The sequence below is a fragment of the Carettochelys insculpta genome, chromosome 2 (assembly GCF_033958435.1).
Source record: "Carettochelys insculpta isolate YL-2023 chromosome 2, ASM3395843v1, whole genome shotgun sequence".
Lineage (NCBI taxonomy): Eukaryota > Metazoa > Chordata > Testudines > Carettochelyidae > Carettochelys > Carettochelys insculpta.
Genome location: NC_134138.1, coordinates 37152946 through 37169193, shown reverse-complemented (window position 1 = coordinate 37169193; position 16248 = coordinate 37152946). Strand labels below are relative to the sequence as shown.

The 16248-nt window shown below is 38.2% G+C and overlaps 1 protein-coding gene across 1 annotated transcript in view; it reads right to left on the bottom strand.

The window, feature by feature from the left end:
• EIF3E (eukaryotic translation initiation factor 3 subunit E) overlaps positions 1–16248 on the bottom strand; it is a 58896-nt gene that overhangs the window by 8406 nt on the left and 34242 nt on the right. Inside the window, exons 8-10 of the mRNA XM_074986753.1 lie at positions 15442–15568; positions 10126–10227; positions 8606–8715 (exon numbers count right to left, since the gene is read on the bottom strand). Coding sequence (XP_074842854.1) covers positions 8606–8715; positions 10126–10227; positions 15442–15568 — 339 coding nt within the window. The remainder of the gene's footprint in view (positions 1–8605; positions 8716–10125; positions 10228–15441; positions 15569–16248) is intronic.

The following is a 16248-nucleotide window of genomic DNA, read 5'->3' as shown; positions in this document are numbered from 1 at the left end:
GAAACCGGTACATTGGAATAAAAGACCATACTTTACTTACGGCAAATAAGGCTTATTGGTCTTCACAAACCATCTAACTAGTATAGACAAGGCCTAACTCACACAATGAAAACAAAAGTTGAAAGCTAAGTTGAAGAAGTGCAACCAACCACCTTAACTCTGACTTACACTTAAATACAAAAGTTGAACTATTTTCAGTTTTACACGGGCTAACAATCATTAGTGCAGCAAACAACCACACTTCAGTGAAACCAGGACGTTTGTGCTTAAAACACAAACAAATCACATTTCAGACCTTATCTACTATATTTTAACACTATTCTTTTAATAGACCAGTGCTCTTAATATATCTACAAGCTACATAAGGTTTTTCTATAGCACCCATGTGCATAGTTACTAAGCTCTAATTTGCATTTTGATCAATTCATACAAAGACGCATTATGCAAAAATACTGAAAAGAAAATCTTTTTATCAATATCCAGCCATGCCACAGGATGGGCAAATCCTTGCTTTAAGGTGGGCTGGGGAACCTCTATTGGGTTGGGGACCACACAAAAGTAAGAAGCAAAAAAAAACCCCAAACACTTTCAGACACCTTGCTCCCCTCACACTCCAGCCTCATGGGGAAGGTGGAGGAGAGGAGTAGAAGGAGAAGTGAGGTTCAGGGCTTCCCCCAGGGCAAATGAACTCTTCTGGGGCCTAGGGCTAGCAGATTTTGTGCCCCACCCCTCAAACTCTGGGATGGGTTAAAAATTAGGCTCTCAGTGCGCAGGAGGGGGCTGCCAAGGCACAGAATGGGGCTGGGAGTGTGTGGTCTGGGCAGGAGGGAGGGTGCAGGAGCTGGGCGGGAGAGGGTTGCGCGAGGACGATAGGATGATGCTTACTTGGTGCAGCTTGCTGGGGGGGGGTGGGAGGGCATACGTGACTCTGCACTTTCCACCACTCCCAGACCCTGCCCCCTGCAGCTCCACTTGGCCATGATTTCAGCTGATGGGAGCTGCAGGGGAAAAGCCTCCATGCCACTGTCTTCCTGCACTGCAGTTCTCCCAGCAGGGGGAGGATGGGGGAACATCAATGCACAGAGCTGCTTCCCCTCACCCCTCAACCAAGCAGAGCCAGCATGCTGTAGGAGCCCCACCCCTGCTTTAAGCACTGCTGCAAACAGTAGTCACAAGAAGTGGTTTACAGCACATCATGCTGTATGTTTCCCAATTTTTCAAAAGTACACTCCAAAGATTAAAAAAAAAATCTGTAGACAAGGTTTTGAGAGATTTTCCAGTATCTTAAATACACCTTAATATGTACACTCTTTAGGTAAGGCCCAGCCTTTTCAACTGAATTCCCTGACAGATAATTTATCTTGTCTGTAGCTGGCTTCAAACAGAGCAGGTGTTAACTATCTCCAACAGGCTCAAATACTAAAGGTCCAAACAAAATTTGGTTTAGCTTACATGCTCAATGTTGTTCTTACATTAGTTATTTGGGACATTTATAAAATATATTCGATGTTGTCTTTTAGTTGTTGAAATATATTTGCAGGTCACATGTAAAAATTAAAGGTCAAAATAGGTTCTTTTGAAACTTGCTGCTAAATTAAAAGTGAGTTTTTCATAAAATATTAGCTTTTATGCTGTAATGAGGAACTATAATAAGGAACATGCAGAAAATGTTTTATTTAAAAAAGAAATACATCTGATTACAACTCAACATTTGTATTTGATTTCCTATTAACTAGATTATTCTAATAGAAAATCCATCTGACTACAGAACGGTTGCCAAAAACATCTCCTCAGTCCAAACTTTTTTTCAGCTTCCTATCACACTGCGCTTCTACTCGTCTACTCTGAGCATTTTCAAAATGTGATGTAAATTTATAATAAGGGTTCTGGTTTACAGCTCTGCAGGCATCCAGCTCAGCAGCTTTTAAGAAAAAACAATTTACAAACTGCTCTTAAATAAATGTCTCAAGAAACCATAGTCAGTTAAATTCAGTGTTTTTAAAATGCGTACAATTCAAGCAAATGAACATTTGCTAACAAAACGTGTTTGAACATACGTACTTATCCGATAATTTCTCGAGAGGAAGTACAGAATTCCTGTCCATTAGGAATACCTCAGCCCCACCTGCAAATACTCAGTGTAAAAGGAATGATCATTGTGAAAAACTAAGCTTTTGAAATGTAAATGTGAGAATTAAGATGAGCAAAACAGGTCAGTTTCATGACTTTCCTGAACGAAATTCAACAGTGACTTAAGAGAATAAAAGTGAAATCAAACTATTGACATCAATACGTCTTGCTCAATAAAAATATCCACAGATTCAAAGGAGGTATTTTCTTCATGTGGTCGAAGCACTGATTCACAAATATTTTATAGCCACCGCTACTCTAATAAAGAGTAGAACTATAATAAAAGTGGGTTCTAGGTTATCATTTTTAAAAGTGCCTACAGTTTCAGGTGCTAATAAAATTACAGTAAGTAACCTATTACTTGGGAAATGTAGTACTCTGTATTGTAGTACTCTGTTATATCATCTTTTATTTTAAAAAAAACTTTGAATTTTGCAACTCTCCAGCAAAAATACCTACAAGGGACACTGGCTAGTTTAAGGTTCTGTTTATACTAGTCCCCTTCTTTGAAGGGGGCATGGTAATGAGCTCAGGCGGGAAATAGCAATGAAGTGCTGCGATGAATATACAGCACCTCATTAGGCTAATTCTGAACGTGGCAACTTCGAAGTTGCAAACTTCAAAGAGCCGGCATGCCATGTAGCCATGGGCACTTCCAAGTACCCGCACAACCTCCCAGTGCCCTTACTCCCAAAAAATTTAACTGTTATTCCCTGCTCAGGCTCATTACCATAACCCCTTCAAAAAAGAGGGCTAGTGTAGACACTGCCTAAGTGTCGTACACACTCACCTCCATTTGTTCATTTTATGGTGAAGGATTTCTCCCATTTAAACACCCTACAGCATCAGATGTGCTCAAATATAAAATAAAGGATTCAAGATATTTAAGATATGCAGATCAACTGAAATAGGTTTCTTTTGCAGGACATTTACTACAGGGGCATGGCATGGACAGAAAACAGGGGACTAAATCACTGGTATTCAGCCCCTCTACTAAATAAAGACAGACATGTTAAGCTAACCCATTAACATTCTGGATGAATTTAATCCATTGTTCACCACCACTAGGCACAATGATTGCAGGGTGATTTAGGAAGTAAAACAAGTTACAACTAATAAAGTAATTGCATCCTTTGGAAAATGTCAGCTGTCCAGCAGATGTAAATAATTTTTTAAAGTAAGGCATTTTGTTTTTAACATATGGAAAAAACAGATTTTCCACTAATGGTTTTCAAATTTGTTCTGTGTAATTAAGAAATGCTACCAACTAATGCAGTCTAGAAAAGTAGTTCTCTAATCCAGGTACAGTACCAGCATTCACTTGGAAGAGTCACGGTCCTTTGACTAAAAAACAAAGTGGTCAGATTTTCGATACAAAAATCTTTACCTGACCAATCCACATCCACTCTTTTTATGGTGTGTGAACAGTTGAGATTTGGGCTTCAAAACAGAAACAGGAATAACAAATAATGATCTGCATAATGAAGGCATGGGGGTGTGAACAGGGACTATGTGGGTTAACATACGACAAGGAAAATCCATGTCCAGATTCAAAAGACTGACTAGACCCAATTAGTCCATCTCCCCGCAGCCAATAAGGATGCACATCACAGTAACAAAAACAATCCTCTCCAGATGAATTCTGAAAGTTTTTCACCCTCAAGTATGTGAAAAATTTGAATTTTGCAGTTTTAAGTATTTAAAAAAATCACAACCAAGATAAAGAATTAAGATTCACGTACTCGTATTTCAGTGTCAACCATGTGCTTGTTAACTATAAGCTTATTAACTACAATATAGTCTACCCAAAATAGGTTTCATACAATAGTCACCATCATAGTATTTGACATCTTCCCATAAGTGCATTAGACAATGTTGCTACCTGTCGCCTTTTATTCTCTCAGTCTCTCCTTGAGGCAATAAGCATATGCACAAGCATCTTGTTTAGGGAAGGATTTAGGAGGTCTGTTTTAAAACACATCTATTGCTATGTATTTGTTAGAGAAGACAAGATCAAAGTCATGTTCCTTGCACTCGGAGTGGAAAGTGGTAAGGTTGCTCCATGGTGCTACAGAAACCTTTCAATCATGGTTTTCATACCAGCATTTATGGATCTCTCGAGCCTGAGCCATGAAGAGCTATGAAGACACTGAACTTGATTTGAAAGTCTATGGGAAGCCAGCAGAGAGACAAGAGGGCATGTCTGATGTGCTTGCTGTACAACCCATGTTGCTAAGGAGACAACTGTAGTGCTGTGTACTAGCTGGAATTTCCTAAATGCTGAATACTTCGTGCCCATGTATACAAGACTACTGTAATCCAGCCAACAGATGACATAGGTATAAATGACTGAGGACAGGTAAATGTCTGTCAGGAAAGGAAGGAATCTATTGGTCTACTGAGAACGACTGAAAGAATTACTCATGGATGGGGCCATGTAATAAGTCTGTCAGCAAGGAATCCAAGAGTACATCTAAACTACAAACCAAACTGATTGTGTATATACATCTTCAACTAGAGGAGACTGCACTGTGTGTACAAACTCTTACAATGCTTTCCTCTGCCATCCATAACGTCTGCCTGGCCTGGAGTCAGCTTTAACTTGCAGTTCTTCACCAGTGAACTGATCTTGTCAAAGCAATGATCCATCTTGGTAGCAGTGTCATGGTCATATGTAGGCTTTGAAGGATTACATTTTTATCAATAACTATCAGTAAACTTCAATTTCACTGCCACACACAAACAAATGAAAAATTTTTCCATAAATAATTGAAATTTAGGTAGGCAAAGAAAGAAAAGTACTTCTTGACAACTTACCACAGTTTGATTTAAGGATATTTATCTTTTGTACATTTTGACATGTGACGTTGACAATATGTTCATAGCTTTGTTGTTATTAAGCTTTAACTTTTTGAATCTAAATTATAAAATAATCAAATTCCACCATGTTCAGTCATATGTGGTGAAGGACAGGTGAAGATGTATCTCTTCCTGTATTTTTTGTTTGTGGCACCTGAGTCCACGTCATCTAACAAATTCATCTAGAGACTACATGTAGGTACTGGAAAGCACTGGAGAGAGAACAGATCCTTGAGAAGTCCAGAGGGGGAGGTGCAATCTCCAGTCACTAGCCATTGAGTACATTTTCCAGCAGCTAGAACACTTTAGAATAGTTCCCTGCCACCTCTCAGGTGAGACCCTAATAAATCATGATTAGCGTCAAATGCTGCAGAAGGTCCAGGAGGATGAGAAAGGATCTTTGTCCTCTCTCTGCGGATGAAAGATGATCTTCCATCAGTGCCCCTAAAACAGTTTCAGTTCCATGTCTTATCCAGAATTCAGACTGTACCCGGTCTGACTGTTAGCTTTAATTAGTTGAGCTTGTAATGAAGACTGGCTATCTTACCCATAAAGTTGCTAAGGTTTAATACTGAGCTTTAACTGGCTATTCTTCAATGCTGGTTAGACTATTGTGTATTTGAAAGGGAAGATTCCTCTTCCCACCAGAGCACTGGCTGTTTTGGTCAGGAGTGGCACTACGCTTTATAGAAGACATTTCATTTGCTTTTTAAAATGAAGTGGCATATGAAGAATGAAAACTTTAAAATGTGAATCTATAAGAGAATGTAAATACTAAAATATCACCAGCATGCACTGTGAAACATAACTAATTCACAAATAAAACCTACAGCTTCTTTTGCACACAAGGGATTAACAGTTAAATCCTCTTATTAAAAGTAAATATTAAAAGTCTCAAGTATTCTATATAAAATGTCTTCCAGACTAGCTTTAATAAGAGTCTTTAATTAGCCTTTGAACCTTGAGTAGATCCGAACCTCCTAATAATTAACATTTAGATATAACTAAGTTCTCCAATTTCATCAAGAGAACTGATACCAATATCATTTAAACAAATACAAAGCAAAGATTTGTCAAATGTAGAACTTTTACAGTATTGAAAATTTGTGGGCACTAGTAGAGCCCTTAAAATTATCCTATATTTAACAGGTGCTAATCCTCTTGGAGTGTGGTACTTACAAAGTGAAAATGTTGAGTATTCATTAGAAATTTCAACACTACTAAATCAGCCATCACTGCTGTGAAAATACTGAAACCAGCAAAATAAAATCCTAACTTGATACACAGCATGTAGTGCAGATCAACTTTTCAACATATAATAGAACTGATTAAAATTCTTATGCCTAATTTAAAGACAAACAAAGTAACAGCATCCCCAATTATCTTCTTTCTTAATTTTAAACTTTCATCACAGTCTGTTCAAGGCTTGATTCAATCTGAACTAATAAGGAACCAACAAAGTATTAAAGGCAGCAATTATCTAGAAAATATGAAATCTAGACATTTAAAAACATTTTAAAATTACTTTAATTTCACAAATAATGCTGAACAACAAAAAAGAGGGAATGAAAAGTATTTAGCCAGAGATTGATGGAATAAAAGTTACTTTTGTCCAGTTATCTACTATAATTCTTTGATCAAGAAAATGAACTTTTCGCTGACTTCAAAACCCACTAACATCTTTTGAAGTTAAAGGGGTGCAGAAGCAAAACTTCAAAAAAGCTTAAATACGACTTCTGTATTCTGTGTTTATATGCAGTTGAGAATTCTTCAAGGTTTAGTTGTAGAGCTGCTTTTACACTTCAGAAACACAAGATAAATCTCAAAGTGGTCAGCTTCAATAGCGATGTACCGCTACAGTAATAGTTTCTGGCAAACAGCTCTCTTACAATAAATTTATTTAATTTATCCTGAAAATATTCTATATAAAAAGTGCTTGCTAAAATATATTTTGATGTAAATATGAATTTCTTCATTAAATTCCATCAGTCTATGGATATTTGTCAACTAGCATGTACAGTTCCAATTTTCATGACTTGTACTAGGAACCCAATGATAGTCAAAGACAGAGATTAAGAGTGTCTTCAAACAGGGTTAATTTTTTTTTGTTTTTGGTAAATCAGAGTTGCCCAAAACTAATAAAAGAAAGTTTTTCTTCACACAGTGCACAGTCAACCTGTGGAACTCCTTACCACAGGACACTGTGAAGGCCAGGACTCTAACAGAGTTTAAAAAAGAGCTCGATAAATGTTTGGAGGTTAGGTCCATAGATGGCTATTAGCAAGGGGTAAGGTATGGTGCCTAGCCTTTTGTCGAAGGCGGGAGATGGATGGCAGGAGACAAATCGCTTGCTCATTGTCATTGGTTCACCTCCTCTGGGGCACCTGGCATTGGCTACTGTCGACAGACAGGATACTGGGCTAGATGGACCTTTGGTCTGACCCAGTATGGCCGTTCTTATGTTCTCCCACCCCACAAAGAGACTATTTAAAAGCCTTGGACTACTTAGGGTTTCACAGTGGTTATGTGTTACATGGTTAGGTCCCTACTACACAATAACCTAACCATATTGCCCATAACTTGGTTACAATTATATTTAACTTCTGCCTCAAACAGCAGGGCCCAACATTAGAGTCAAAACAAGGAGTGTGTATGAGAGACATCACTTGAGACTTTCAAGAGAGGTTATACAATTGATATCGTATGTAATGTTGCTGATTGTGGCAAAGGGTTTTAAGAGATTTTGTTTATAAAACCACTCCAGTAGCTCAGTACTACAATCTACTTGGCAATATACTACATAAAAATAAATTGGCTCAGCACAGAACTGTGCTGGAATAAACAGATCTATTTTGCTGTGAAAGAAGTTATCCTGGTTATAACAGAGTATGGTCAATATAATTCTGAGGTATTAATACTTCCAAAAGCCAAAAAACAAAAAGATTCCACTAGATGATCTAAAAAAGACAAGCAGAATGCAGATACAGAGAGGGAAAACAAAGACAGCATCAGGCCAGTTTTCATTTCTCCAAGATTTCTATGGTGATATTAAACATGGCTTCCTTAGGGTCTCCCAAATTAGTTCAGTAATTTTTTCTAGTATCCCTACCCCTTCCACAACAAACTAAGTGAAAAGATGATTTTGCATGCAGACAGACATTTTAAAAAAAGTTTAAATTTTTCTAATCTTACAAAAATACAAAGAATACGTAACTTTCGTATCAAGTTTATTCCAGCAATGAGTAAAAGCTGGTTCTAGATGCCAACCCTATCACTTCAACATGGGCACTGAAAGCAGCCATACATCCAAAAAAAAAGATTTACTTTTAGGCAGAGACCAGCTTTAAAGTAAGGTTTATTTTTTTTTTAAAATAAGATAAACGTACATAAAACTGGGAATTATTAATATTTAAATGTAAACGCAAAAACCTCTTACAAATGAATCTTTCCATTTGTATTTATTTTAGATAACGTGCTTCCTTTTCTCTGACAACAATGCACTATTACTGGAACACAAATGGACCAAAGTTCCCTACAATACAGTCATGGGTTAAATTTTAAGACAGACAGAAAGAGAAAAGAAAATAATTATTGCATGTGTTTATGTTTTTCTTACCTAATGCTGATACATTGATGAATACGACAGAAAGTCTCAAATATAAAAAGACGAGCATTCTCAATGAAGTCTTCAAGACATGCCACCAAGAAAAAATCATTCACAAGTACCTGTGAAAGGAGGCGGAAAAGGAATAAGACAAAAAACCATATCTATAATATACCTCTGCAGTCGGTAAATTATAAATGGTCTCAGTAACTGGTAACATTGTCTGGCGTCTTTTGAAGCTGTTTCTGAAATATTTTAATATATACCCAGAGCTTTGCATACTAAACAAATTTTCAAGACATAATTGGCTAAAACACAATTATCTTGTCTATTTTATATGGCACCCAGATAACTGACAAACTGGGTAAACCAGCATGCTATGGCCGCTGACCGACTGCCATGGGGCTGGCTGGCTGGTGGCCCTACTCCATCACCTGGCACATTTGATTTTCTGTCACTGTCAGTTCCCCGTGGCTGCCAGATAATAGAGATTAACCGTATTTATTTCCACTTTTGCAATTCTACAAAAATATTAAGCAAACTGTGACTGCAACAATTTTACTAATATGCATGCCACACCAGACTCGTTCCAGCTCATTCTCCCAGAGCTTTACTGACTATTTCATTAATTCATTAATATTAATTCAAAACATATTTTTCCATTTCCTACTAACCCAACAAGCTAAATACTTACGCAACCTGTACATTTTTTCCATCAGATAATTACAGCAATTGCTTAAATTTGTAGCTACTCACAAAAGCAATTACTGAGTAAAGTAAATGAGACTTCTTGAAGTTAAATACAAAAATTACTAATACCAAGTTTTAGGGGGACAATGCAAAGTAAGAACACAATAATTACACAAACACAAGATATTAAATATTAGTATCTCCAACATTAAGTGAGCAGAAAAGCAAATCAAGTCCCCTATCTATAGTGAAGATCTATTTCACAGTTTTAGCACTTAGTCACAAATCTCAAAATAATACAAAATTCATTGTCCTGGTAGTATTCTTGAGTCATTGATTCAGACCTTTTCAGCATGGAAATTACAAACTTACCAACTTTTGTATATCTTTTTTATAACAAATGTGGTTTTTATAGGCAAAAAGCCCACAGCCAATCTCTTCTCATTACAGCGGGGTTGGGTAATAATTTTTGATGGGCGCAGAGGACCACTCCAAGGATTTGGAAAGTGGTCAGGGCTGCTCTTTTCCATGATATTAATGGAGGAGGTGCAGAGTTTGAGATGGAGGTTGGAAGCAGACTGGGAGGTTAGGGTAACAGATTGGGGTGTGGGTTGTGTATCTGGGAGTCTGGGTATAGGCAGTGGTTGTGAACTGAGGCAGGACACTTTTCCCGGATAAGCCCACCTAACAATGCATCACTTACGTGGTTAACATAAGCTAAGTCTCTTCTATTAAGGAGGATCTGTTTATAAACTGGAAAATACACTGGGTTATTGTTTAGTATATTTATAAAACCAATATCTGAAAATTACAACTACTGTTACATAAGCTAAAAATCTTACCGCTTCACACTCTCTCAGTTTTTTCTGGGCACCATCGAAGTCAAAATTAACATACAAACATTCTACAAACTCTGTAATGGGGTCCTGGTATGTGTATGATTCCTGTCAAAGTGATTCAAAAATATATGATATTTCAAAAAATAGTATTTCATAATATTCACAAAAAATCAATTACAAGTATACTTTACATTTCTTAAATAAAACAGCCTGACAGCTGGGGGAAGGGGCCACAGAGCAGCTCTAAGTTGTGCTTACCTCACATTACAGTGAGTTACGCTCAATTCAAAGCCATGAATTTAGGGGGTTTACTGTACTTCTGATACTTCGTTTAATATTTGCCTAAACCGCTTTGGACAACGATAACTAATCAATTTCACTACTAATGATGCAATATTTGGATTGGAAATACTTCAGTTGAAAAGTTCATTGGCTCTGTCTACACTAGCAAGTTCCTTTGAAAGATTTTTCGAAAGAAGGGGGCTCCTTCGAAAGATTGTGCACAGCACCTACACACAAAAAGTGTTCTTTTGAAAGTAAATAGAAAGAATTCAGCGCTCCTTTCAAAATTGCCTCTCTCATTCCAGGAAGAGCAGCCCCTTTCAAAAACTTCATTAGAAAGAAAATGTGTGCAGATGCTCTGTAGCCCTCCACAACCGCCCCCCCCGCTTTTTTTTTTTTTTTTTTGAAAGAGCAGGCCTCATGGGGCCTGATTTTTTGATCCCTGGACTGGTCTTTCAAAAGAACAGGGCTGTGTGGATGCTCTCTTTCGAAAGAACAGATCACTCTTTTGATCCACTTTTTTGTGTGTGGACGCACTCTTTCAAAAGAAGTTTCTTCAGAAGAGATCTTCCGGACAGGGTTCTTTCAAACTATCTCTGTAGCGTAGATGTAGCCATTGTGTTTGGTTTCATTTTCAAAATACCATGTTTCTTCAAAATTTAAGCTATGGGACAAATCGGACTTTGCTGCATTTTCCACTTCATACTGTAGCCTGATACAGGATATTTTATTAGGAAGTGACCTCCCATTTTACAAATAGTAATTTAACTTTTAACATAGAAACACACCCTGGAACTAACAAAGAGGTAGCCATGTTAGCCTGTACTTCAACAAAACAGCAGAAATGTAGCACTTTAAAGACTAACAAAATGAATTAATAAATGATGAGCTTTGATGGGACAGACCCCCTTCATCAGATCAATCTCATTTCCAGTATGGACTGACATTTACAAGTACAAAGAAAAAAAATTGCAATAAAAACTGACAAATCAAATACATAGGAGGGGGATGTTAATTGCCTTGCCTGAGATACACATCTCCTAGACCTGGAAGGGACCTCAGGAGGTCATCTAGTCCAGTCCCCTGCCCTCTTGGCAGGACCAAGCACCATCCCTGATATCTATTTGCCCAATCCCTAAATGGCCTCTTCAAGGATTGAACTCACAACCCTGGGTTTAGCAGACCAATGCTCAAACCACTGATAATTACAAGCACCGAAGGAAGGGAAGCAGACCTTGTAATGTGTGAGGTAACTGATGTCTCTGTTCATACCATATGTTAATGTGTCAAATCTGAATATGAATTCCAACTCACAAATTTCTCACTCTAAACTGTTATTAATTCCTTTCGCTCCAGAACACAAATTCTCAGGTCTTTAACAGAATGGCCCACTCCAGTGAAGCTTTCATAAAACTTAAAAACCACTTGGAGAAGTAAAAAAACAAAATTGACAGGGCCAGATGAATACCCATAAACCAGCTACTTCAAGATAGGCCCCAGAAGATGAATAACAAAACACCACTTGTCATCACCTATAGCCCCAACTCAAACCCCTGCAATGCATCATTAAAAACCTACAACCTATTCTGGATTATGATGCTACATGCCAGAAGGCCATAGGTGATAGTCCTGTCTTTTCCTGTAAACAACCTCCTAACCTAAGAAAGATTAGCACCAGCAATCCGAGGCTACACCACAGTAATACTAATCCTTCAAACAAAACCCGCTGCCAACTTTGTCCATACATTTACTCTACGGATACCATCACTGGACCTAACCATGTTAGTTACAAGATCAGAGGCACATTCTCGTGCACTTTCAGCAACATTATAAAAGCCATTATGGAACAACAATACCCTGCCACTATGCATATTTGACAGACTGGGCAAATCTTTGCCAAAGAATAAATGGACACAGAGCAGACATCAAGAAACTCAACACAGATAGGTCAGTCAGCTAACACTTCAATGGAGTGGGCCATTCTGTTAAAAACCTGAGAATTTGTGTCCTGGAGCGCAAATAATTTAAAAACAGACTAGAACAAGAAATTTGTGAGTTGGAATTCATATTCAGAGACATCAATTACCTCATTACAAGGACCGCTTCCCTTCCTCCTTTGATGCTCATAATTATCTCAGGCAGGACAATTAACATCCCACACCACCCCTCATATGTATTTGATTTGTCGGTTTTTATTGCTTTTTTTTTTTTGGTCCTCTGTACTTGTAAATGACAGTCTGTATTGGAAATGAGATTGATCTGATGAAGTGGGTCTGTCCCATGAAAGCTCATCACCAAATAAATCATTTTGTTACCCTGGAACTAGTTAATTTTAAATGTGATATTCAAATACTACAGAAAACTGGTAGTTTAACTGAGCAGTGACCAAAATGTATGACTTGTAACAACAGCAAAATACAGTAGTCCCTCGATTCACGTGAGGGTTGCATTCCCATGTACCCTCGCATAACTGGAATTTCACATAAGTCGGGGAACGGCTTTTTTCCCCCAAGAGAACATACATTCTGCAGCTGGTCTCAGTACGCCTGCTCAGAGTGCACGACTCCACTCTTACATGTCTGACCCTGACCCCACCCCCAGCCCAGTTTAAACCACCTGCAGGCGGCTCTGATTCAAGCCGCGCCCCCGTGGCTCCAGCACAACCCCCCTGCTGGCTCACAAGCTGCCGCCCCCGCCCCAAGTGGCTCCAGTGCGATTCCCCCTTGCCGGCTCACAAGCCACCCCACATGGCTCCAGAGTGATTCCCCACTGCCGTCTTACAAGCTGCCTGACTGCCTGCCCACACGCCCCCCGGCCCTGCATGGCTCCAGCGCGAACCCCCCCGCGTTGGCTCACCATGCAGACACAGCTTTCTTTCCGGCTCAACTCTCCCCCGCTGCAGCCCAGCTCACCACCGGCACTCAACTCCACCCCTCACCCCCCTGCAGCCCTAACCCACCCCAGGCATAACCCTCCCCATCTACCACCCCCAGCCCAGGACTTACCTTCTGTTGCTTCCCCGGACCCCAACTTTCGCAAAATCTGGGTTTACGCAAAGGTGCATGGAACGGAAACCCCGCATACTCTGAGACCTTACTGTATTACATTTATTGATGGTCATCATACAACTAGAAAAGTCTAGAGTCCTGTGGTATTGCAATCTAACAAAATACAACAGTCTGAGGCAGTGCTCCCTCTAATTTTTTCCACCCATGGATTGAATAATTTTTTTTATGCACACCAAGGCGTGTGCACATGCGCAGCACTAACAGAAATAAACACTGCCCACTGTGGGTGCTTTGTAATCAGCTGGGCAGCACCTGACTCTCTCGTGGGAAGCCACCCAAGTGCTCAGTTTATAGTGAACACTGGTTGAAGGCCAACATATCAGTTTCTGGTAATTCTATAAACTTCAAGTGTAGTCCACCAGTTGAAGTTCTTCCCCAGATGTCAAAGCAGGATAGCTACTTTGAATTTACATACGAAAAATATTACTTCAAAGCTATTATAAGTACAAAAGTGACTTACCAGCACAAATTGCTGGAAAATTTATTTTCTGAACAGGTATTGAGAAGTTTCATTATGTGTCCTACATGTTTTGGTTAAGTAATATCAAAATATGTTTTAATAATGTATTTTGCTTCAACCAATCTTTATGTGGATTGAATAAGAAATATTAATAAAAAATTTCCATGTGTAACATACAGCTTCAAACAATGTCAAGTCTTAACATTTTTAAAATTCAATGCTGATACCATTGCTTCATTTCTTTATGTTGCCTTATATTACTCAACAAGATTGCAAATATATGGGAGCCCAGCTATAACTTAGTTCTTAATTTCTATGAATTTGAAATATTAATACTACATATAAACTTCTGTAAACACTGACATCCAATCTTTTGAAAACTTGTGCTATTATTTCAATTTCTACATTTTGGCTGTGTCTACACTTGGCCAAAATTTTGAAAGGGCCATGCTAACGGCCAAATCAGAAAATACTAATGAGGCGCTGAAATGAATATTCAGTGGCTCATTAGCATGCTGCCTGCCACGGCACTATGAAAGTGCCGCATTTCAATCATGCACAGCTCATCTACGCAGGGCCCTTTTACAAAGGACCATGCAATCATCGAAATCCCCTAATTCCGAAGTGGGTCTATCCCACAAAAGCTCACCTAATAAATTATTCTGTTAGTCTTTAGAGTGCTACTTGACTGCTTTTTTGTTCTAAAAGATTAAGATTTAACAGTACACTATATAGATTTGAGGTGGCATTTTTCCTATGAAAGACACAAAAGACGCCAATATGGGATCAAAACATTCTTTCAGTAAGCCACTCGCTCTTTCATTATAAATGTGGACTAAGTGGTGTTAAAAAAGAAGCTTGATATTATGAATATAATGCTTTTTAGGTCAGTGCATATTGGCTCAGGGCTTGTCAACACTTGAAAAGCTATAGCTGCACTGTTGCAATGCTTTAGTGTAGACATTACTTATGCCAACAGAAGGGGCTCTCCCATCAGCATAGGTAATTCGCTTGCCTGAGAAGTGGTGGTTAGACAGACAGGAAAACAACTACACCATTCATGGGTGAGAGTTTTTCACATCCATGAACAACCCAGCCGAGCTAGTCTAATGTTTTAGTATAGACCAGGCCACAATGGTTTACATATTCCCCAAATTTGCAGGGCAACCAAAGTCTCCTGTGTGCTTTAACAGGCACTGTAGTATAGTGGGAGCAAGAGTGGGGTCCAAAATGTTTTCATGTTTATTTTTCATGCACTACTCTCTGTGTAGTCTTCCACTGAGGAATGAGGGATTGGGAGATAATATAAATATTCTCTCTTACAGTTATTACCACTTAATTTATAAAGAGAAAATATAATCCAAGAATTAAAGAGGCGCACTGGAAGCAGCAAAGGATAAACCACAGGATTCAACTGAATTTTCAAAAAAATGTACACAACATGAGAAACTTAAAATTGAAAAATATTTTCTAGTAAGATGAAATATGTAAAAAGAGTTTATTTCTTACCTGCTGGATAACCTTGACTAGATCCTTCAGAACTTGCCTACGTTTTCGAACATCCTTGTTTGTTATAACTGCTGTAGTCAGATATCGAAGGATATGGGGGCACATAGTCTGTATTGCATTAAGATACCTGAAGAGAACATTCCACTTATTTAATATTTATCTTTAATGATGCAGTTCTGCATCCTAGTGATTAGAAGATATACAGTTGACAACTTTATATAATGCTGAATTAACTATTACATTCAAATATATCAATGAACCAGAAGTTTCTTTTTATTATTTAGGTTAATAAAAGTTTTCAGTTATGTTTTCAGAGAATTATGCTAAATTGGACTTAATTTCATATATGATCCTACAAAGTTGCAATTTTCCTTGATCCAAACCCAGAATAACCCACAAAAGGGATTTATAAACTGAAATCAATTTGTCATAGTATGCGATTAACTTTGTAAGAACATTCCAAAACCAAGTAAAATAAAACAACCCCCAAAATAAAAGAATTCCTAATCTACTGAACTAGTCAAACCTACTTTCACACCAGTACGCATTTACCAATTTTTTTCCGAACCTTATGAAATTTTGGCCAAGCCAATCTCAATAAATAAAAACGAATGTACAGAAATGCAGATGTTAACTCAACAATCCAAAATCTATCACCTTTATTTTTTAATTCTTCCTCATTTTTCTACCATTACGATGCATCAACTGGATACAACCTTCTCCACATACATGTTTGCACTTGAAATGCATCTCTTCAATTTTAAATGACAAGGAAGAGTAAAGAACTTAATGATATACCATCAGCAT